This window comes from Lynx rufus, unplaced genomic scaffold (genome assembly GCF_022079265.1).
Source record: "Lynx rufus isolate CCGP_SWC_20201006 ecotype Redwood Valley unplaced genomic scaffold, mLynRuf1.p SCAF_5, whole genome shotgun sequence".
Lineage (NCBI taxonomy): Eukaryota > Metazoa > Chordata > Mammalia > Carnivora > Felidae > Lynx > Lynx rufus.
The window spans coordinates 6,733,639-6,758,511 of record NW_025814867.1 but is presented as its reverse complement, the minus strand read 5'-3'; the positions used below and the strand labels follow the sequence as shown (position 1 = coordinate 6,758,511).

General features: G+C 44.9%; 1 protein-coding gene and 1 pseudogene across 3 annotated transcripts in view; both read left to right on the top strand.

Annotated features, from left to right (window-relative positions):
- Nucleotides 1-15,946, top strand: part of SCN10A (sodium voltage-gated channel alpha subunit 10) — a 93,983-nt gene extending 78,037 nt beyond the window's left edge. For all 3 annotated transcript variants that reach the window (XM_047099427.1, XM_047099426.1, XM_047099424.1), the window contains 7 exons: nt 156-278; nt 1,813-2,097; nt 2,836-2,889; nt 3,741-3,878; nt 5,988-6,092; nt 11,149-11,419; nt 14,733-15,946. In XM_047099427.1, the coding sequence (XP_046955383.1) occupies nt 156-278; nt 1,813-2,097; nt 2,836-2,889; nt 3,741-3,878; nt 5,988-6,092; nt 11,149-11,419; nt 14,733-15,946 (2,190 nt within the window). The remainder of the gene's footprint in view (nt 1-155; nt 279-1,812; nt 2,098-2,835; nt 2,890-3,740; nt 3,879-5,987; nt 6,093-11,148; nt 11,420-14,732) is intronic.
- A 3,056-nt stretch (nt 15,947-19,002) lies between these two features.
- On the top strand, nt 19,003-21,322 carry LOC124526065 (disabled homolog 2-like; annotated as a pseudogene).
- Nucleotides 21,323-24,873: the final 3,551 nt, after the last annotated feature.

The following is a 24,873-nucleotide window of genomic DNA, read 5'->3' as shown; positions in this document are numbered from 1 at the left end:
GGGAAGAGATTGAATTCTCTCTAGACCTTTCACTGGAGTTCGGATTAAGATGGAAGTCAGGATGATGACTTGGACAGAGACAGGGATTTCCTGTCTCCTTTTACCAGGACCTTCTGGAACCTAGAGTAATACTTTTGCTCTCTGCCTGCACTCAGATCTCCCTGACAAGTCTTATAGCGAAGATCCTGCAGTATTCTGATGTGGCATCCATCAAAGCCCTTCGAACCCTCCGTGCCCTGCGGCCCCTGCGGGCTCTGTCTCGATTTGAAGGCATGCGGGTAAGATCTACCTCCAAAGTGCTCTGGTCTGCAGCGTTTAGTACCCCCTTGTCCCCACCATGCCCTCCATGCCCCTGACCCAACTCTGGGCCCACCCCCACAGGTGGACTCTGGGTTCTCACCTCCTGCCAGGACTTTGGTGGCACTGCCATGTCCTAATGCTCTGGTTCTCCTTCACATCCCTTTGTGAGCTCTCTTTCCTTCCCACCTCAAATATCATATCGAGCAGCACTCAGACTCACCCCTTCCTGCTCTTAGTGAAGTGATCCTGCCTCAACATCGTTTGCCTCCATCTCTCCATCCTGCCTCTTGTCCTTATTGCCAAAATTTTGGAACACTCCAAACTCTTCATCTTTCCAAGGCAAATGAGCCTTCCCTCTGACACTCCATTTAAATGTGGTGGCACCATCAGTTCAGCACCATGGCCACCACCCGCCAGAAAGCATCCTGTCCCACCCAGTGCAGCCATGGGGTCCTATGGATTCTTCCCTTTCATCCATTCCTTTCTTCACCATTGCTGTCACCTCCACCGTGCCCTGTCTTCCTCACAATGGAATACTCATAAGCCAGACCCTTGAATTACGGGGGGGGGGTACAAGGGACCTTTATTTGTCCTCCTCCTCTTCCTCATAATTACAAAAGGCTCCAGGTACTGAAAGTGAGGTTTTGCTTTCTTCCAACACTGACTCAAAGAAGACATTCTGTCCTCAAAAACAAAAGTAGACTTTATTTTTTAAAATCATTTCTTCTACATATTTTAGCATGGAATCTTCTGTAAAAAAAAAAAAAAGTAGACTTTAAAAATTCATTTGTACCTTCACAAACACTAGCTTATGATTGAAATAGCTTGAAATTTATTTTGTTTTATTTTATTCTATTTTATGTTTATGTATTTTTGAGAGAGCGAGCACGAGTGGGGGAGGGGCAGAGAGAGAGGGAGACACAGAATCCAAAGAAGGCTCCAAGCTCTGAGCTGACAGCACAGAGCCCGACGTGGGGTTCAAACCCATGAACCAGGAGATCATGGCCTGAACTGAAGTCGGACGCTTTACCGACTGAGCCACCCAGGTGTCCCTGAAGTTTATGTTACCTCTAGGTTGCTGCTTTACAAATAAGCAAGCTCGTGAATATGGTTTTCAGTGATTCTTGACCGAAGCACACCTTAAACTGTATTTGTTAAAGCTCCTTTAAAATAGCATTTAAGAATAAAGCAAGGTCCTAGAAGTCTGTATGTGTAAGTACAACACACACACTCACACCCTTATATGAACATGCGTGTACTTGTAAGTTCACCCGCCTTCTCAGTCCTGGAGAAGGATCCTAAAACCTGCTTGGAATGAAGTTTAGGGAGAAGATCTAAGGCCATCTTCAGCTACCAAGAGTCTCTCAGTCTTCTGAGTCTGAATTATTGCCCTAATTAACCCACTTCTCTTTCTGCTCCCAAAAGCCACTGGTCTTGAAGCAGGCTGAGTGAGTGTAGACAGAAGTAGGATCCAGCAAGAAGGGTTCCATATCCTTTTACATTTCCCCCCAGGTGGTGGTCGATGCCCTGGTGGGCGCCATCCCCTCCATCATGAACGTCCTCCTCGTCTGCCTCATCTTCTGGCTCATCTTCAGCATCATGGGCGTGAACTTCTTTGCGGGGAAGTTTGGGCGGTGCGTCAACAAAACCAATGAAAACCTTTCTCTTGTGCCTTTATCTATCGTGAATAACATGTCTGACTGTAAAGATCAGAACCACACTGGCAGCTTCTTCTGGGTCAACATGAAGGTCAACTTCGATAATGTTGCAATGGGTTACCTCGCCCTTCTGCAGGTGGTGAGTCCTGAGATCAACCATGTTTCTTCCTTTGGCTGCTTGATAATGTGGAAGGTCTGGGGTCTTCCACAAAATGCTATGTAGAGACTTTGCAAGGGGTAGCACTCAGTGTGAGCTGAAGTCACTCCCCATTCCTATGGACTACCATGAGGCCAAAGAGCCTCACCAATTGATTCAATGTCACAGTGGTGCACAGTGGTGCAATTAGACAAGTGTGGGATGGTAGAATAGAATGGAGGGATGAACCTTCAGTGGGATTGTATCAGGTGATGACTTAGAATTCACTACTTACACAAAATAGACATGATACAGCCCCCTGTTCAGTCTTCTGCATATCCTCTCCTAGATGGTAATATTCCGGTCTATTGTAAGGATAGAAAGTGCTGGTGGTGATGACAGGCAAACACATTTATACTTCCGTTCACTCATGCATTCATACCTTGCCTACATCTTGTTCACTCAGTCCTCCATTCAGTCAGGGGTTGATGCAATTGCTTATATGTTTGTCACGCAGTTACCCACACCTTCATGCATCCCACTATTTGTTCATGCATTTGTTCAACAAATAATCCCTGGGTAGCTGTGGTGTGCCAGGCACTGTGCTTAGCCCTGGCACACATGGAGGATTGGTTCCAGGGGTCCCATGCTTTATGAGAAAAACAGACAAATAAGTGAATCAAACAGAGTTCAGTGTAGACGATAGGCAGACACTGAGTGGCCTCTGCTCCTTGTTTCCAGGCAACCTTTAAAGGCTGGATGGACATCATGTATGCAGCTGTTGATTCCCGAGATGTGAGTCTCAGCCTGCTATGACGACTGCCTGCCCCTCCGTGCATCCCACTCACATCAGTCTATTTGAAATGGACTGAGGGTGGCCTTGGTACCAGAAGAGGCAGTCCCCCAACAGCCTGGCCCTGTCCCTCCCTGGAGCAGTGTCCAGCTGGCCCTCTACTGAGTGTTTAAGCCAACCGCACCTGTTCCCCTACCAGGCACACTACCCAGGCTTTCGAAGCTTTTCTGCTCACCATTGAGGAAAGTATCAGATAACCACTCCAGAACTGTGTACGAGGGCACTCTTGGGCAGAGGCAGGAACAGCGTGGTGGCTAGGACAAGGGTACTGTCACATCAGCCAGGTGGAGGAGATGGGTGCTGCTGGGGCAAGACCCTTTGCTGCTGTGGCAGACAGTGCCGATGCCCTGCCCCAGATCCCCTCAGCCTGCCTCTTGGGTCCACCAACGTGCTACATTTCTGATTCTCATCTGAGACTTGACTTTCTTCAGTGCCTTACGGCTCGCTCGGCAACCCCTCCCCCAAGGGCGGGGTTTGAATGTCCAAAGAGGCTGCCTCACAGATAAGTTTTGGGAGTCTGTAGAGAAGTGTGTCTTAGAGGTACAATTCTGAGGTGTGTTCCACACAGTTTATTGGAGAACCCCAACAGGATAAAGTGCCTGTTGTCCCCCAGTGCTGGCCTGCTTAACAACACCCCCTTCATCAACTTTTCTCCTGCTTAACCTCCCCCTCCCTCATTCCTGCTTCCTGGGATCACTTCCCAAATAAACCACCCACATCTGTGTCCTTGTCTCAGGGATGAGCACAAACATACACCCACTTGCTCTCCATGCCTCACTTTGTCTGTTCACAGGTGAACTTGCAGCCCAAGTGGGAGGACAATGTGTACATGTACTTGTACTTCGTCATCTTCATCATTTTCGGTGGCTTCTTCACACTCAATCTCTTCGTTGGGGTCATAATTGACAACTTCAATCAACAGAAAAAAAAGATAAGTGGGGCTCAGGTGTTTTTGCAGTGGTGGTGAATCTTCCACTCCTTGTCCCCTGGCCTCATGACCAAAATCAACACTACTCGCAGCCCTCATGCCTGACCGGGAGCCCAATTTTGACCTTTAATACCAACTCCCACCTTTGCACCCTGAGCACAGCCCTCACCCCTGCTGATGTCCTGGGGCTGCTGCTAGAAGAGTTACATTTCTTTGTGTCAGCAACCACCCTGTTCCTGCCGGAGTCCCCGCCCTCTCTCCCAGAATGCCAAGGTCTTCCCAGCTAAAACCAGGTGCATTGGATATGTCCCCGGTGACCCTTGGGAAATATCAACAGGGAAAGAAATGGCCCCAGCACTTGCTGCCTCTGTCTGGGGCTATGACCCCCCAGAGCACTGAATCTAGGAGGCCTCAGGAAGGGCCAGAGCTCCAATGTTGGCAGAATCCCAACCTCCTTGGGAAGGGTAGGAAGACCCTCACCTCCATGGATGCTGACTCTGATGAATAGGAATCCAATCCCAGATAACCTTTCATGTTTCCATTACAATATGAGGGCATTAAAGGTATAAAATGCTTTCTTGTTACCCTCCATTAATCCTTTCATTTAATCCCCTCCATTCCTTTGAGGTGGATAGAGCAGAACTTTAGACTTATGTAAGCCAAGATCCAGAGAAAAAAAGGGTGACATGGATAAATCACATAGCACAGCATTGAGAGCCCAAAATTGGTTGTGACATGACACAAACCTAGGCTTGCATTCCCTGCTCAACTATCACTATATGGCTGACCCTGGCAATATTAAACACTTCTCTGAGCCTCAGGTTCTTCATCCATTCAATGGAGTTAATATTACCTACACAAGGATTCTGGTAAGAGGTAAATAAAACTCTATACAAGAAGCACCTAGTTTAGGGCTGAGCTACTGTATTATTATTGTAATTTAGAATAAATATCTAATGGTGCAGGCATCCCACCTGCAGCAAATCCTCAACCAGAGTTCTGGGGATAAGAAGTGGGGCCCTTCTCTGTCCCAGAGGGGCTCAGCAAGGTAGCTGTGAAGGCTGACCAGTGTCATCAGCACCCTAGAGGGTTTTGAGACCATTCAAGCAATCCCTTCTCTCATTTTACAGATGAGGAAACTGAGGCCTTGACAGGGAGCTGGCCATGTTAGGTGATAGAATGAGAAAAGTCAGTGATCAAATTGGGGGAGAAACTGTGTTTGCTGACTCCTTGCTCCAAATTTTCAGTGTGTCCCCACCAAGTGCTCCCAACCTCCTGCCCCTGCCTCCAGCCCCACCAAGATGTTTCTCCCCAGAAGCCCTCTGTGCCCACAAATTTTCTGAAATCCCATAGATCTCCACAGATCTCAGCCCGCATCCCCACATTTGCAGTGACTAATTTACACGAACATGCTATTGAGATGGGAAGATTTCAAATTATGTCAGGAAAGTGAAAGGTGAGGGGTTGAATGAAGGAGGTCTAGAGGGTCCTTAAAGAAAACCCAAAACTAAGGGAGGAAGGCATTTCCAACGGTGGAATTTAACTGTAACTGCAGAGGGCAACACACATGGCAGGGCTTTAAGAGAACCAATCAAGAATTCTCCAAGGAATTCTTGGATAAGTCAGTAATAGTCCTCAGCTCCTCTTCAGAAAGGGGTTAAGCGGCTGGGTCTCAGGGTCTTTGTTCCAGAAGGCTCTGAAGGAAGCTCTTGCCCCTGGCAGGAACTGTGATTCTAGAAGCCTAGTGGATTTGACTGTAATGAGCAGGCTAGATTTAAGGCTCAGATTTAAAATGATATTTACCTTCTCCTGGGGTTCTACTCTCAAATGCCCCCTACTCTGTTGAGGCAACACCTCTGGGTTCTTGAAGAAGAGAAACAGGCTTTGTTCCAGAGTCCCAGACAGGGAGTCAGAGCTGGGGCTCAGTCCTATCCACTCTGTCACTGTTTGTGGCACCCAGACAGGACGCTGCTTGACTCTGGCCTTGACTTGTCTTTCTACAGAGAAGGGAGTAGGAGGAGATGTACTTCTTCTCCAGCCTGCTCTGATTTTGGTATCCCTGGAAATTTCCATTGCTTTAATAATAGTGATGTGTGCTATCCCCTCTCATACTTAGGGGGCCAGGACATCTTCATGACAGAGGAGCAAAAGAAGTACTATAATGCCATGAAGAAGCTGGGCTCCAAGAAGCCCCAGAAGCCCATCCCTCGGCCCCTGGTAAGCCCCAGAGCTTCCATCCAGAAGAGTATGTCTGGAAATCCAGGTGACAGCCTGTGCCTGTACCTGTGCCTGTGCCTGTGCTGCGTAGGGGTTGACCAGTGCTCTCTGTGAAGCAGTAAATCTGGGTTGTGTTTGGGGATAAGGTAACGAGAGTTCCAAGACCCAAGGAATGAGAAGACTGAAAGAAGCAACTGTGGTATTCTGGAGTGAATATATCTCCTACAGTTACTCCAAATTGACCTGTTTAAGGAAGTACTGAGTTCCTCAACCAGTTTAGGGTTCAATCACAAGATTGAGAACAGGTTAGGCTAAACGATAGTAGAGGTGGTTAGAGCCCTGAGATGAAGGGTTTGTGTGGCTGTGCATCATGATCTAGCCTCCATACATAAATCTCCAGCCTCACCCTACATTCCACCCCATCCCTATAGTAGACAGAGAGGAAATGGCCGAAACCCAGCCCCCTGGGATCCTGGCCCCAGTGATGGTCATGGTCAAGTGGCACAATAGGAATAAAAAGTTGTGTTTAGACTAACCAAAACTTAGAGCCATACTCCACTTTTATTCTTTATTCACAAAGACCCTAAGAGACATGCTGTTTTATTTCTCCATTAAATGCAACACCCAAACCATACGTGTTATCACCTAAGTTCTTCTCAGTCCTCCACCAGAAGATGGAAAATGTCAAACCTCTAGTTGGCCTCTGTTGAGAGTGGATGAACAGGTTTGGGAGTGGGAGTATTGCTATGCTGGAAATGTACAACTGAACTTCTTCCAAGAATTTCTAAGCCATCCACTCCAGTGAATGGAATTGGCATCTTGTTCCTTTACATAACCTTTCTGTGGTTAAGATGTGGTATTTGTGAAGAAAACTACAGGTGCTGCATAGGGCACAATGCCATTAGCCTTTCCCCCCACCAGGGCAAAACCTAAGAACCTGCAACAAAGGAGTGGACCTTTCCCTAGAATTAGAGAGACATACATTCTGTTGGCCATGGCATTAGGATTTCTAAATCAAGGCATGGGGTTTGCATAAGTGACTAAAAACTTCATGAGCACACAGCCTTGAAAACATTTACAGGAGGAAAAAAATGCTATGGTTTTTGGATGTATTTTACTTGGAAACAGTGGTCACAAATGTATCACTAGGCTCAATTCTAATAACAAGTGTTATAATGGGGGTGTCTGGGTGGCTGAGTTGGTTGAACATCTGACTTTTGATTTTGGCTCAGGTCATGATCCCAGGGTTGTGGAATTGAGCCCCATGTCAGGCTCGACACTGAGCATAGAGCCTGCTTGAGATTCTCTCTCTCTCCTGCCCCTCTCCCCCACTCATGCTCTCTCTCAAATAAAATAAAAAATAAAAAGAAGTGTTACAATGAGGGGTGATAGGATGTTCAGACCTCTGTAGAGGCAGAGATTTCCTTCCAAATCCCCATAAGGATCAAGATAACTGGAGTGGAATGAACCTAAGGAAAAGTCCTTAAGGCTCAGGGAGTATCCCTCTGTCGGCCAGGTTAATGGGCAGGAAGGGGCTCAGAATTAAAAGATGTAGGTAAATGACTGAGCCCAGCCAATCAGCATCAAGTCAGGGGAGAAGGATCCTGAGACTTACAGATAATAAAGCAGCTGAGTCCCTGCTGGCCATCACTGGTGGCTAGACCAATGCTGAGTCCACAATTGAACTAGACGCTAAGGAATCTGTGCTAGGGACATCCCTTGGCGAATCATGTTGGTACCTTGCCCTATACACTGCTCAATCTCTCCATAGCATCTCAGCTTCTCCCCTTTTATCAACCAACCCCACAGGCCACCATACCTTCCTCCTGTCAAGGAGGACAATTTCCCTGAGATAGGATTAACTGAATTTCAGAAAAGGGCCCTGGAGAGGACACTATCTTAATACAAAAGGAGGAACCTAATGTTGAAATTCCAGGCACTACATTAAGAGTGGAAGACAATGGTTGGGCAGGAAGACTTACAATGAAATCATCATTTCTCCCGCTTAAGCCATAACCAAGACCCTCCAAGGTTGGCACTCAGGGAAGCCCTCACATGGATAAGGAAAGTGAGACATCACAGCCCAGCTGTATTCCTGAGATTCATCATCCCTTTGGATGGGAAGGGGGTGTATTACTAATTAACTATCAACACTGTCCTAGCTTTAGTGGAAGAACATGGCTCTCTCCTTAATACTCTGTTCCAAACACAGCCAACATAATTTTCCCTTTGTTCCCCTTATCATAGCTGAGGCAAGACCCGAACATTTAATTAAGACTTTGAAGTCTTAGAGGTCCCAAAGGGGAAACTAGCAGAGCAGGGGCCCAAGCAACAACTGCATATGGCTGCTCTCCAGGGCCCAAAGCCTTCCCCTGCCCTCTCTCCTGGCTGGCATCCATATGGCAGGCAACATCTTGGTATTCACCACCCAGTGGGACAAGCCTGATCATTTACCCTCCTCAAAGGCCAGACCCAAGCCAAAAGAGAAATTCCCACTCCCACCTAAGACTCACCTTCCCAGATCCAGCTCTCTTTTCACTAGATTATTAGCACTGGAATGCTCACCTTCTTCCCTTAGTAGTCCCAATATGTTGACTGGTCAGATAAAAGCTGAGCATTGACACAGTAGTTCTGCCCCATAGGTGCATGGGTGCCATTTCACAGCAGGGTCAACCTGGGACATGCACGCGTGTGTGCGTGTGCGCGTGCGCGCACACACACACACACACACACACACACACACCTCCACACTACTGGCAAAGCTCAAGTTCTAAATTTTATGCTTCATCCATAGCAAAGACTAAGACTTCCACAAGACTGGGAAATCTCATTCTGTAACATCCCCTGCTATAGAAATTACTAAAAGCAGGTTTCACATACTCCCCTTTATGGGAAAATAATAGGCTCTAGAATATCACATCATCAGTCACCCACTTCATCATCTCTGAGAGCACTGAGGGTTGCAGAGAAGTGATCGCTGCCCACAGGCTAAGCCAAGAGCAGCAAGCCACTCCATTCTCCAACATACAAATATCTGGGGCAAACTCAATGCCCACATCTCAGTAATGCTGTCACCTGCTCTGTTCAATTACAAGTTGTGTGGTCATAATTAAGCCTTTATTTTTCTTGCCATTTTCAGTGATGAAATGGAAGTTATTCGTGGCTCTGCAATCCCCCTCCCACTCCAGAAGAGACACGGACCAGCAGTTATGCCAAGATCCAGGCCCATTTGGGTCTGATCCTTTACTCCAACCCCACAGAGTAGCAACCCCTCCCCACCAGGAAGCAGAAAACAAGATCCAGCCTCTGTCACAGCCCTTCTCCTCTCTGTCTGCTTTGCAGCTTCTGTGAGCCCCCTGGTGAGACTCATGACAGGGTCCTCTCTGCCTCCACTCATGCAGAGCCCCAAACATAGTACACATTCAGTAAGTGCCTATTATACACAATAGATTGGCCTTCTAATTTTATTTGAGGTATGGGTAATTCAGAGCTGTCCGTTCTGTCATCCATTCATTCATCTATTTATTGAGGATCTATTTCATGTCAGGTACTTACTAATTCACAGGCTGGAGAGATTGCTAAGAGAGAAAGAATAGGGTGAAGAGTCCTGCCTAGACTGAGCCTTGAGGTGCTCTAACATCTATGGGTTGCATAAAGAAGACTCAAAACAGAGAAGCCAGAAAGGCAAGAAAAGAACCAGGAAAGTAAGGCATGATGGAAACCAAGAAAGGATAGTTTCAACGTGGCATGTGTGGCAAGCAATGCTGAACAGGTGTCCATGGACTTACATTATGGAGGTCATCGGTGATCTGAATGAGAACCATCTCAGTGGCGGGATAGGGACAAAAGCTATGTTGGAGTGAGTGGGAAACAGTGATTGCACAACATGCCTTTAAGAATTTACTGTAAGAGTGGAGGGGAGGAGGAGGGTGGTAGGTTGTAAGGTTCAGGAAGATTTTTCTTTAAGCTAGGAACAGCTGGGTTGTTAGAGATTTAGCTAAGGAACCAAGAGGTAGCAGCCAAGAGAGGCCATATCTGGCCAAAAGCCTCACTCCTCAGTAATGAAGCCAAAAGGACCAGGAGGTTGGCAAGTGTCAGCAGTGAAGAAGAGGTAAAGGTGGGCTACATAAATGACACAAGCTTCAGAGGAGGAAGGGTTTTGCAAGCTGCAGGAGGAGCAAAGTTCCGGAAGATACAATGGGAAAAGAGAAGGACCCCAAGCCTGTCCCTTTGACCTGGGGTACCTGGGGTGGGGGAGAATAGCAGCCACTGAGTTTGCAGTTCTTTGTTTGTTTGTTTTTGTGAGAGAGAGCAAGAGAGAGAGTGCCACATGAGCAAGGGAGGGGCAGAGAGAGAGGGAGGGAGAGAGAATCCCAAGCAAGCTCTGCACTAATAGTGTGGAACCCAATGTAGTGCTTGACCCCACAAGCCCTGAGATCATGACCTGAGCTGAAATCAAGAGTTGGACGCTCGATTGATTGTGCCACCTAGGGGCTCTGAGTTTGCAGTTCTTGAACTCATGCTATGCAGGCACTATGGGAACACAATGTTAAATGAGACATGGCCCCTTCCTCAAAGAGTTCACTATCTAGCAGAGAAGAGAAGCACACATGAAATGATAGAACTCAAGACTGACTACAAAGGCTGCGGGAGGAAAGAGGAACTGAGCAATGTGGTATGATGTGATTAGGGAGATCTCCCTGGAGGAAGTGGGGCTTAAGAAAAATGGATCACTCCAGACTATTTGGATTTAGACAGCCAAGAGAAGGGATGGGAAAGACTTTGCAAATGGAGCACCAGCAAGGACAAAGTGCCTGATGACTTCAAAGGGGTGAGAAAGATAACAAGGACTTGAATCGAGGCATTGAGGTAGAGTCAACTAAGGATAAGATTTTGGAAGGAGTAAGGACAGGACTTGGCTTCTCTCTGGATGTGGAGTGTGAGCAAGACAAGAGAGACAGGCTTTAGAAAGCCATCTGTGGAGAGCACAGCCTCTCTAGATGCGTTGTGTATGTTGGCCAGTAAGGCCCTGATATACCATCTCTTGTTTTCTCAGAACAAGTACCAGGGCTTTGTCTTTGACGTTGTGACCAGACAAGCTTTTGACATCATCATCATGGTCCTCATCTGCCTCAATATGATCACCATGATGGTGGAGACTGATGACCAGAGTGAAGAAAAGACAAAAATCCTCAACAAAGTCAACCAGTTCTTTGTGGCTGTCTTCACGGGAGAGTGTGTCATGAAGGTGTTCGCCTTACGGCATTACTACTTCACCAACGGCTGGAATGTGTTTGACTTCATTGTCGTGGTCCTCTCCATTGGGAGTAAGTGGGCTCACAGCTGGCGGGGAAGCCCAGCCTCTGCTTGGGGTTGTTTGGGTTGTTGTTTTCAAAACCAAGAGGGCAACCAACACATTTGTCCAATACCTATTACGTATTAGAGGAGCCCAGTATTTGCTGCTTTCCAAGAGCAGCAGGTTTAAAATGCCTCTGGGCCTCTCTGTGAAATGGAGAGTTTCCATCGGCCTTCTCCATGCAGTCATGAAGGGTTTTTAGGCACCTACTGTGTGCATAGCCCATTGGCTGAGCTTTGGGGGCTGTTAGGGATACTCACTCCTCCAGAGAAAATAAGATGATGGAGTTTCCCTTATCTTGATGGCCTTCAAAGTGAAGAATGGGTGGTGTGATGTGAGGTGAGTCATAAAATACTTTCTGGAAAAGGAGGTGGTTGCCAGAAGAGTGGGAAATACTAAGAGTGTTCAAAGGAGATTTTTTTTTTAAGTTATATGAGAGCTTTATTTCAAAATGAAATTTCTTATAAAACAGTGATTGTCCAGGGACGTCTGGTGGCTCAGTCGGTTGAGCGTCTGACTTTGGCTCAGGTCATGATCTCACAGTTCATGAGTTCAAGCCCCGCACTGGGCTCTGTGCTGATGGCTCAGAGCCTGGAGCCTGCTTCAGATTCTGTGTCTCCCTCTCTCTTGGCCCTTCCCCGACTTGTGCTCTGTCTCTCTCTGTCTCTCAAAAATAAATAAATGTAAAAAAAAAAAAATTTTAAACAATGATTGTCCAACCCTAATAATTTAAAAATCAGGAAACATTTATTCAGTGCTACTGTATAGTGTAGAAACTGCCTGTACAAAGGAGATTCTTAAGTCAAGGATCTAGAATTAAATCTCTATAAAACTGTCCACTTAGGGAATGTGAGTGATAGAAAAATCAAAGGATCAATGCCAAGAGGTCAATGCTCTTAGGGCCTAGTGTGGGTGTTGAATGATAGGCCCAGTTTTGGGGGACCAATGAGTGTTCAGAGAAAATTAATAAAGTCAGAAGCTAAAGTGGGGAATGGAGCCACCATAGCTGGGTACTTGCTGACATCTGAGGACTGGGATGCATTCCTTGGATCTTCACAATAGCTCTCTGGAGTGTTCTTATCCTCATCTTGGAATTTAAAATTGAGCCTCACAGATTAAGAAAGTGATACAAGGTCACACAGTTTGTAAAGGGCAGAGCTGAATTTAGTCCAGGCTAATGTTCTTCTTCTTCTTTTTTTTTTTTTAATGTTTATTTATTTTTGAGAGACAGAGCACAAGTGGGGGAGGGGCAGAGAGAGAAGGAGACACAGAATCTGAAGCAGGATCCAGGCTCTGAGCTGTCAGCACAGAGCCAAAGGAACCTACGAACCACGAGATCATGACCTGAGTCGAAGTCAGTCACTTAACCGACTGAGCCACCCAAGCGTCCCAGACCAGGCTAATGTTCTTCTAATGAACTAGCTGCTTTCCAACAATAACCGAGAGAGTGTTCCTGGCCTGCTTGTGGTTTAGGCAAAGTTTGGCTCTACAAAGGCCAAATCCCACGCGCCAGCTTTACTTTGCATTATAAATATATCCTGACCTGTTATATCATAACTTGCTTACTTTTCATGTCAGGGCATAGCTGTGGATTTCATTTTCCGTTGATTTACCATCAAAAGCTAACAGCATCTAAATACAACCTGGCAGCATTTAATCAATCTCCCCACCCAGGTGCTGAAACACAGCCTTGGGTTGTGTTTATTTGTTGGTGAGTTTACATTTATTTTTGTGTTTTGCTTTGTTTTCCTGCTGCTGGTGGTTTTTGTGGGAGGTTTGTTTTGTTTGTTTGCTTTCCCAAAGTGAGAGATTTTAAAGGCCATTTTGATTTTATAATAGAGAAAAGAGCTTGCTTATGTGGGTTCCCATATCAATTCTATAGAAATAAATATACTCAAAGTACTCCAATCTATGATGGGGACACCTTAACTGCTAGTTCCTATGACCCACACAGCAACACCATCCACTGGTTAGAAATAAGTCATAGAGGCAGCTAGAAAACTAGTGAAAGAACCCACCTCTTCACCCCCCTGCCCTCCCTCTCTCCCTTTCTTCCTTCCCACCAGCAAGACATGTATTGAGTACCTAATTGCTACAAGTATGAAGACTCATTATCCCTTGAAGTACATGTAAACTGGTTGGCTGGCAGAATCTTAGTAGATTATATAGAAACATAATGTACCCCACACTGTAGAAAAATATCCCAGTTAAATTGACTTTAAGAGAGGGGCTTTCATAAAGATTTTATAATATAATATTATAATTGCTTCTTGAATCTCTTCCCATTTCCTTCCTCCTTCCAACACAATACTGTGACCACCCATATTCATATGAAAAAAGGTAAGTAGGAGACGAAGGTCAAGGGAACCCTGGCAAAGAGAGAGAGAGCTGGCCACCACACTCCTCACCATTTGTCCTAAGAGGTTTCGAACCCTGTCTGACCTAAAGGCCTCGCCTAATCTTTGGTGGGCCCTGTGTCCCACAAATCTTCAAATTAGATATCATATAGGGAGACATATACATTCTTCATCTTTCCAACTTTGTTTGTAGTTGGGGGTGGGAGGGCTGTAACTGACCCTAAACAAGCCTATCTGCAGGCCCTAACATAGAGTTCAAACACAGCTGGAAATGAAAGAAACAAATACAAGCCATTATGTAGACAGCTGGCCATTCAAAGCCATTCTGCTTTAGCTGTCAGCAAGTTGCCCGACTCCTCAGGCCCCCCTTGTAATTAACACCAGGCTCTGTACAATTATCCACAGGACCATGTGCCAGGAACTAAGTCAATCTTCCCAGTAGGAGATGGGGAAATGAATCACGAGGGACCCTGACCTTCACAGAGCACAGGACAAGGGTGGAGGAAAAGGCATGTCCCAAGGCTGAATTCTCAAGGAAGAGTAGGACCTGTGTCATAGACAGAAATGGACAAGGACTGTGTGTATGTGGAATATGGTGCCATCACTTCCAGCTAGGCTTCAGAAGGTAGGGCTTTGACCATGGAGGTTGACTAAGAGGAAGACATTCCAGATGGAAGGAAAGAAAGATAAGAACATGGTGGGAAGGATGGGACTTACTTCAGAGACAAAGGATTTATGCAGTGAGCATGTACGGAGCCCCTACATTATGCCAATCACCATGCAATGCTCAGAGGGCCCAGAGTACTTGATTACAGATCCTCACATGGAGGTCCATACAGAGCAGAGACGGGAGAGTGTGACTGCGGCCAGCTTTGTCAAGGCTCATGCTTGTAAGTACTAATTAGATCATTTTCCTCTCTTCTAAAGGCCTGGTGTTTTCTGCGATTCTGACATCACTCGAAAATTACTTCTCCCCAACGCTATTCCGAGTCATCCGCCTGGCCCGAATCGGCCGCATCCTCAGGCTGATCCGAGCGGCCAAGGGGATCCGCACGCTGCTCTTTGCCCTCATGATGTCCCTGCCCGCCCTCTTCAACATAGGGCTGCTGCTCTTCCTCGTCATGTTCATCTACTCCATCTTCGGCATGGCCAGCTTCCCCCATGTAAGGTGGGAGGCCGGCATCGACGACATGTTCAACTTCCAGACCTTCGCCAACAGCATGCTGTGCCTCTTCCAGATCACCACGTCGGCCGGCTGGGACGGCCTCCTCAGCCCCATCCTCAACACAGGGCCCCCCTACTGCGACCCCAATCTGCCCAACAGCAACGGCTCCCGGGGGAACTGTGGGAGCCCGGCCGTGGGCATCCTCTTCTTCACCACCTACATCATCATCTCCTTCCTCATTGTGGTCAACATGTACATCGCAGTGATTCTGGAGAACTTCAATGTGGCCACACAGGAGAGCAGTGAACCTCTGAGTGAGGATGACTTTGACATGTTTTATGAGACCTGGGAGAAGTTTGACCCGGAAGCCACTCAGTTTATTACCTTTTCTGCCCTCTCGGACTTTGCAGACACCCTCTCTGGCCCCCTGCGAATCCCAAAACCCAATCAGAATATATTAATCCAGATGGACCTGCCCTTGGTCCCTGGAGATAAGATCCACTGTTTGGACATTCTTTTTGCCTTCACTAAGAATGTTCTGGGAGAATCTGGGGAGTTGGATTCTCTGAAGGCAAACATTGAAGAGAAGTTTATGGCAACTAATGTTTCAAAAGCATCTTATGAACCAATAGCAACCACCCTCCGGTGGAAGCAAGAAGACATTTCGGCTACTGTCATTCAAAAGGCCTATCGGAGCTATGTGCTGCACCGCTCCAAGACAATCTCCAGCCCTCCAGGTGTGCCCAGGGCTGAGGAGGAGGCTGTGTCACCCCCAGATGAAGCCTTTGTTGGATTCATGGCAAATGAAAACTGTGCCCTCCCAGACAAATCGGAAAGTGTGTCTGCTGTATCTTTCCCACCATCCTATGACAGTGTCACTAGAGGCCTTAGTGATCAAGTCAACATGAGCACATCCAGCTCAATGCAGAATGAAGATGAAGCTACCAGTAAGAAAGCAACTGCACCTGGGCCCTAGAGAGGACACTCTAGCATGGACATAACCAGTTCTGATGTGACCTTCTGCTCTGTGATAACTCTTTCCCACTACAGGTGGCACCCAGCTACCCCCTCATCAATGCATGCCACCGGTCAGTGTCAGAACCGGGAAGAGAACGCAATTGGCGCCCACCTTTGCAGAAGCCTTCATATGCCCACAGGAGTCAGAAGCCTAGAGCATCTCCACTGTGACTACCCTTTTGAATTTCAGTGTCAGATGATGTATTCTCTTACTTTCCAGAAAATGTCCCTGGTCCTCTTATTTTCATTGTGTCCAGAGCTTACATCTACTGTGACAAACTGCTCAGGACCAGAACTTCCAAAGATCTATGGCAAGGATGTTGCTGAAGGTCCAAGGTAGTCCTCTGTGAAACACCACATAGGGATTGGCAATCTGATTTAGGATTCTGCATGACTGCATGTTGAGAGTTGCCAGACAATTGTTCCTGCCCAGGGTAACATCTGTGATCTATGTCACGAAAGGCCTTTGAGATATCCATTAAAATTAATATTTTTAAAGGTATATCAAGGCCAATGTTATATCTTAAAGCATCATTTTAAAAAATTGTATGATACTGACATTTGTCATAAATCACCTCTTCACTTTCAGGTTTCCTGATATTATTTTGCAGTTTGAGCTTGAGTCTGGATGGGGCAGGAAGTAGCACTGTCCTGAAAGTTTGTTCTAATCCTAAGTACTCCACCAACTGCCATGCCACCTGCACCACACTCTTTCCCCTCTGAACCTCAGTTTCCCCTCTTGTAATATTGGTGGGAGGCAGGAGACAAAATGGACACTCTCTATAGCCCTTGCATTTCCTGTTATAGAACTCAGTCGCGCTCTGTTCCAATTTAGATGAGGAAAACACTCTCTCCTGAAGCTGCCAATGGTCAGACTTTCCTGCTGTGTGGCTAAAGAGGCAGCTTTTGGATACATTCCAGAACCAGTTTCACATCTCATAAGCAGACCTTAAGAAGGAAAGTTTTCACATTTCCCTTGGGCCAAGTTTCCATTATTAGTATAATCAAAAGAAAAGGGACATTTTGAAAAAGATGAACTGAGAGATAAAAGGTATGGTCAATATTTTCTTAAATTCATCCTACAAATGTGATTAAGTAACTATTCTATGACAGGCATGCTCTAAATACAAGCGATAATGGGAACTAAGCCCCAAACAATTCATTGGACTTAAGCAGTGAGTGAAGAAAGGGTTGTCAGAAGATAATATTCAGCCCAAAGAATGTGGCGGGTCTTAAGATGAAGGAGAGCAAAGAGTTCATGTGACAACATAGGGTATAAAGGATCTTAATGACAGCCATGATCTTCTATTAGCCCTTGGGACATTTCCTGCCACAATAACAAGGAACAGGTAAATTTGCTGATATATATATTTAATCACGTCTTAAGACTTCCCATTTATACAATTACAAAGCCTAGAGACTAGTCCGCCATACATGCCTCATGGATACAGATTTTCTGAAACCTTGATCTCCTTTCTCTGTCACTGTTGGCCCATCAGAGGCCAAAGTGGCTTTCAAGATGCTTGTTGGGGGTTTGTCAGCACCCACAGATGGAGGTTAATATGGTGATGATGGAATAACTGAGGGCATGGGCTATCCCAGGACAAATCAGATGTTCTCTGGATGCGTGATTTGTATCTTAAGGATGAGTTCAACAAAATGGCCCTTCCTCCCTGGTTTCTCTGAACCAGGGAGCACAGATGTTGATGGTGCCACTTCTTCAACATCTAAATCCCATGAATTTAATTAAATGCCATCTAAGACAGCTGGATGGACAGAGAACTTGGGGAATGGCTTGTTTTTATATGTTATGTGGAAGAACGAAATGTACCCAATCATCAGACTAGTTTTATTAAGTAGATGATATTATTCTCAAAGATATTCCTGATCCATTTTTTGCCCCAGGTTGTGACTTGAGTTGTTCCCCCCCTACCCCTGAAAAAGATATGTTGAAGTTCTAAGCCATGGTACCTGCAAATGTGACCTTATTTGGAAATAGAGTCTTTGTAGATGCAATAATAGTGGATTTAAGTGGGCCCTAATCCCGTTTTGAATATCTCTAAAATGTGAGGGAAATTTGAACATAGACACACAGAGAGGAGAATGCCATGTGAAAACACACACACACACACACACAGAAGCTTTGTGAAGACAGAGGCAGAAATTAGAGTGATGTGGCTGCAAGCCAAGGAATGCCAAGTATTGCTGGAAACCACCAAAAACTAGGAAAGGACAAAGAAGGATTCTTCTCTAGAACCTTCTAGAGACAGCATAGACCCGTCAATATTCTGGCCTCCAGAACTGGGAGAGAATACGTGCCTGTTATTTTAAGCCACCTAGTTTGTGGTACTTTGTTACAGCAGCCCTAGCAAACTAACACACCCCACCTTTTTTCTATACAGATGCATTTCCCAAATTTTTATGGGAACCACTGGAAAAGTAATTCAATATACACAGCTTGCATTGCACAGAGTTTTCAGAAATCTATTCACTAAAAACACAAGCTTACTGATTAGAACCATATCTCACCAGGAGTGGCCGCACGGCTCCCCAGGTTCCCGGGCCGGCGGCTATTTAAGCACGGCCCACCATGTCAGCTCTGTGGCAGCCTGGAGGCTCGGCACCCGGGAGTCATGCTCGCTTCGCGGAGGCGCTAGCTGGCCGGGGACCTGAGTCTAGAAGCAAGACTTCTTCCATCTACTGCTTGTCAAATGGTAGACTGGACATTCGGAAAGCCTGCAATGAGGGGTTTGCTCTTTAGACCTTGGGAGAAAGAAATAATACCTTGCAGAAAAGTACAATATTAGGCTCCAAAGATGGCCAACGAACTCTTTTACCCAGATTATTTTAAGCTAAACTGGAGGGGACGTGGGGAGGCTTCAGGAAGAGGTCTTACCTACTGTCTTCAGGGACAGATAGGTATCTGTAGCAGGTTATGTTCATCTGAGACTTCGGGGATTGCCTGGTGTCACTAAGCGTCTGCTGGTGCTGGAGGTGGCTGTCTGCCTTCTTGCCATGTCTAACGAAGTAGAAACGAGCACAACTAATGGTCAGCCTGACCAACAGGCTGCACCAAAAGCACCATCGAAGAAGGAAAAAAAAGGCTCTGAAAAGACAGATGAGCATCCTTTGGCCAGATTCAAAGGTGATGGTGTAAAATACAAGGCCAAGCTGATTGGCACTGATGATGTGCCCAGTGCAAGAGGGGATAAAATGAGCCAAGATTCTATGATGAAACTAAAGGGAATGGCGGCAGCTGGTTGGTCTCAAGGACAACACAAACAAAGGATCTGGGTCAACATTTCCCTTTCTGGGATAAAAATAATTGATGAGGACAACTGGGGTAATAGAGCATGAACACCCAGTAAATAAAATTTCTTTTGTTGCCCGTGATGTGACAGACAACCAGGCGTTTGGTTATGTGTGTGGAGGAGAAGGCCAGCATCAGTTTTTTTGTCATAAAAACAGGACAACAGGCTGAGCCATTAGTTGTTGATCTTAAAGACCTCTTTCAAGTTATCTACAATGTAAAGAAAAAGGAAGAAGAAAAGAAAAAGATGGAAGAAGCCAACAAGGCACTAGAGAACAGGAGTGAGACCCTACTGACCCTTGATGACCAAGCTAACAAACTAAAATTGGGTGTTGACCAGATGGATTTGTTTGGGGACATGTCTACACCTCCTGACCTAAATAGTCCAGCAGAAAACAAAGATATCCTGTTAGTGGATCTAAACTCTGAAATCGACACCAAGCAGAATTCTTTAAGAGAAAATCCATTCTTAACAAATGGCATTACCTCCTGCTCTCTTCCTCGACCAAAGCCTCAGGCAGCTTTCTTGCCTGAAAATGCCTTTTCTGCCAATCTCAACTTCTTTCCCACCCCGAATCCTGATCCTTTCCGTGACAATCCTTTTGCACAGCCAGACCAATCGACACCCTCTTCGTTCGATTCTCTCAAATCTTCGGATCAGAAGAAAGAGAATTTGAGTAGTTTGTCTACTCCACTGAGTAACAGGCCCCTGAATGGGGATGTTAACTACTTTGGTCAGCAGTTTGACCAAATCTCTAACCTGACTGGCAAACAGGAAGCTCAGGCAGGCCCGTGGCCCTTTTCAAGTACACAAACACAGCCAGCAGTGAGAACTCAAAATGGGGTATCTGAAAGAGAACAGAACGGCTTCCATGTCAAATCCTCCCCGAACCCTTTTGTGGGAAGCCCTCCCAAAGGACTGTCCATACCGAATGGCGTAAAGCAGGACTTGGAAAGCTCTGTCCAGTCCTCACCACATGACCCTATAGCCATTATCCCACTTCCACAAAGTACCAAACCAGGACGAGGCAGAAGGACTGCTAAGTCTCCAGCAAAAGACTTGCTTGCATCAGACATCTTTACCCCTCCCATCTCAGAACTTCCCAGCCAGACATCACCTACAGGACAATCTGCAACCCTACAGACCAACCCTCTGGATCTCTTTAAAACAAATGCTTCTACCCCAGTGGGACCCCTTGCGGGTTTAGGTGGTATACCAGTTAGCACCGCCCCCCCCCCCCCCGCCCCAGGCAGGACCATGGAATCCAACATCTTTAGTCTTCAATCAGTCCGTGTCAGTGGTACCGGGAGCCACGATGAGTGGTCAGCCTTCAGGATTCAGTCAGCCAGTTGTTTTTACCAAAAGCCCAGCTGTTCCAAGTTGGAAGTAGCCTTCATCTTTGCAGCTTTAACTCCCCCTCCAGGCCCTGTTGTTTGGGGCCCATCAGCCTCTGTGGCACCCAATACTTGGTCATCAATAAGCCCTTTGGGGAACCCTTTCCAGAGCAATATTTTTCCAACTTCTACTATGTCTGCCCAGTCCCCTCCTATGGTCTCCTCTCTCCTGGTCACTCCTCCTCAACCACCTCCCAGAACAGGCCCTCCAAAGGACACCTCCAGTGATGCCTTCACTGCCTTGGACCCACTTGGGGATAAAGAAGTCAAAGAAGTGAAAGAAATGTTTAAGGACTTTCAACTTCGGCAGCCACCTGCTATGCCTGCAAGGAAGGGAGAGCAGACTTCCTCTGGGACTTCAAGTGCCTTCTCCAGTTATTTTAAGAGCAAAGTTGGCATTCCTCAGGAGAATGCAGACCATGATGACTTTGATGCTAATCAACTGTTGAAAAAGACCAATGAACCACCAAAGCCAGTTCCCAGGCAGGATTCCCTGCCAGTTACCAAATCTGCTGACAATGCATTTGAGAACCCTTTCTCTAAAGATTCAGTTCATCGCAAACCTCTATGGCTTCTCAACCCACATCTCCTGATGTATATAGGGATCCTTTTGGAAATCCTTTTGCCTAACTTCTGAACTTGATATGCTGACTCTCCAGAGGAACAAAAATTTGGGCCTTTTTGCTAATAGCCAGACACCTTGACCTCTGTTCTTGTTCCAGCTTTGACATATTAGCTGTTGCTTTATTTCTTGCTGTCTCTTCCACTTGTAAAATATCTTTCACTTTCTGTTTAGATTAAAGCTAAACTGAATCTATGGCTTTAAATAAATAAAGACTCTAAATTCTCTTTAAAAAAGAACCCACAAGCTTAGTCCTTGAAAATTTCACTAGATCTACTTGAAAGTTCAGCCGGTGGTCCAATTACAAGGTTAAGCGAATCTTAGAGGTCCAGGGCAGATGGAAAATCAGAGCTGAAGGGAAACAAGAAACAGAACAGCAGTGTTGACTGTATAAATATCTGAAACCTTAAAATATGCCTCTACTATAAACACTACCTTGACTTTTTAATCCATTAAACTGTGTAACACAGAGACATACGTGGCCAAGAACATTCAAGAACATCCAGCCAACACAGATGAGAAGATGTAAGCAGAGCCTTGGTATGCTAGAGCGTTTGCCTTAAGACAAAGGTGAAGTCACTTTCCCAAGCACTGGGGATGTAAAATTAGTAAGACACATCCTCAGCCTGGAGCTGAACACAGGCTGAGGTTTAATAAAAAATAAAAAATAAAAAATAAAGCAATCCCAAGATTTCCAACAGTGACAGGCTAGTAAAAGTTTGTATTATTATTAAACTTTGCTAAGTTAAGAATTCATGAATTAATTACTAGGATTGCTGCTAGCAGAATAGAAACAAAGTATATTCCAAAAGAGGATGGGGGATATAAGCTAATAAATAATTAGACAATCAAAAAAGTAAGATAGGGAGGAAGATATAAGAGAAACATAGAACAAGAGGAACAAGTAGAAAAGACAGAGTAATGTAGTATATTTGAAAACAAATATATCAACAGTTGTATTAAATGTAAATGGACTATGTGCTCCAAAAAATCAGCAAAGATTGTAACACAGAATTTTTAAATGCCAATAAACAATGTTTATAGAAAGACAAAACTAAAGCCTAAGGTTATCAAAAAGATAAAAATAAAAAGAGGGAAAAGATATACCACGGAACTATTAATCAAGTAGCTGCAAAGTTCATGGTTTTTTCCAAGTATTTAGGGAACATTTACAGAAATAGTCATTATAACTAGACATAGGGGTGCCTGGGTGGCTCAGTCAGTTAAGCACCCGACTTCAGCTCAGGTCATGATCTCGCAGTTCATGAGTTAGAGCCCCGCGTAAGGCTCTGTGCTGACAGCTCAGAGCCTGGAGCCTGCTTTGGATTCTGTCTGTCTGTCTGTCTGTCTCTCTCTCTCTCTGCCTCCCCCCCACTCACGCTCTGTATCTCTCTCCCTCAAAAATAAACATTTTTTTAAAAATTAAAAAAATAACTACACATAGAATAATATTTTGAAAGTTTTCAAGACACTAGAAGTATATAATGTGTTTTCTGACCACACTTTGATTTAGCTGAGAATCAAAAACAAAAGGAAACAGACCAAAGCATATGTGGATATTTAATATATGACAAAGACGGCATAACATAGCAGTGAGAAAAAGATGACCTTCCTACAAATGGCATTAGGACAATTGTATTTTCATGAGACATGAAACAAAATTGGACCCCAACCTAATACTGTATTTTTTTTAATGTTTTTTTTTTTTATTTATTTTTGAGAGAGAGAGACAGAGTGCAAGCTAGGGAGGAGCAGAAAGAGGGAGACACAGAATCCAAAGCAGGCTCCAGGCTCTGAGCTGTAAGCACAAAGCCCGAAGGGGGCTTGAACTCACAAACAGCAAGATCATGACCTGAACCAAAGTCAGACATTCAACTGACTGAGCCACTCAGGTGCCCCTAAGACTGTATTTAAAAATCAATTCCAGGTATACCCAAATGTGAAAGGCAAATCTATAAAACTTTTAGAAGATAATGAAAATATCTACATGACCATGGAATAAAGAAAAGACTGATATGTTTGACTACATTAAAATTTTGGACATCAGGTCAATAGATATTAACAAAGTGAGAAGGCTGGGGCACCTGACTGGCTTAGTGGGAAGAGCATGCAGCTCTTAATCTTAGGGTCAAGAGTTCAAGCCCCACATTGGGTGTAGAGATTACTTAAATAAATAAAAAACTTTTTTAAAAAGAGCAAAAAAGCAAATTATAGAGTGGAAAAAATATTTAAAACACTTAGATCCAATAAAAATCTAATATTCAGAGGAGGCTTTCATTAATTTCTAAAAATCAATACAAAATAGACAACAACCATAGAAAACTGGCAAGAGACTTAAAAAGGTACTTCATGAAAAAAGAAATCTGAATAACTGAGAAACATTAAGGTGCACAACCTAATTAGTAATCAGGGAAATGCAAATTAAAACCATAGCAAAATACCATTTATCAGACCTGCCAAGCTTTTAGAGTCTAACAAATATCAAGTGTTGGCAAAGATGTCAAGAAATAAGAACTGCGTCTCTAGAAAGTAAGTAAATTGACACAGCCATTCTGAAAAAGTTTAACTTTGTCAGAAGAGTTGAAGATATACCTATGACTCGGGTTTTCCACCCTAAAGTCTGAAACCTAGAGAAATCTATGCACACATACTCTAGGAGACAGGTACAAGCATTTGCAACTGGGTCTTTGGCAATGTTCTAATTCATCGCCTAGGTGGCTGTCTTTTGAGTGTCGCCCTTATAACTAAGTGTTAAGATAAACATATGTATCTAATGTTCTTTTCTGTGTGTATGTTATATCTCATAATTTAAAAAAAATTAATGACTTAGCTTAGATTCTCCTCCCTCTTCACAGAAGTAATTACTATCTGCTGCTCTGAATCGTGGTGTTTCTATCTTGGACTTGGATTATCTGAGCTGAGTTATAAAAGAAGGAGTAGGAGTTCAATACAGACATACCTTGTTTTATTGTGTATTACTTTATGGCCCTGCACAAATACTGTTTTTTGCAAATTGAAGATCTGTGGCAATCCTGCATCAAGCAAATCTATTGGTGCCATTTTGCCAACAGCATTGTTATCACGTGTGTTATGGTGATCTGTGATCAGTGATCATCAATGCTACTATTGTAATTGTTTTGGGGTGCCACAAACTGTGCCCATATAAGACAGCAAACTTGATAAATGTGTGTTTTCTGACCACACCAACTGGCTACTCCCTCATCTCTCTCCCTCTCCCTGAGACACAGCAATATTGAAATGAAGCCAATTAATAACACTTCAGTGGCTTCTGAGTTGTCCACGTGAAAGGAGGAGTCACACGTCTCTCACCTTAATTCAAAAGCATGATTAAGCTTAGTGAGGAAGGCATGCTGAAAGTCCAGATGGGCTAAAAGCTAGGCCTCTTGCACCGAATAGTTAGCCAAGTTGTGACCGCAAAGGAAAAATTCTTAAAGGAAAAATTCTTGAAGGAAATTAAAAATGCTATTTTGGTGAGCACAGGAATGATAAGAGAGCAAAATAGCTTTGTTGCTGATATGGAGAAAGTTTTAGTGGTCTG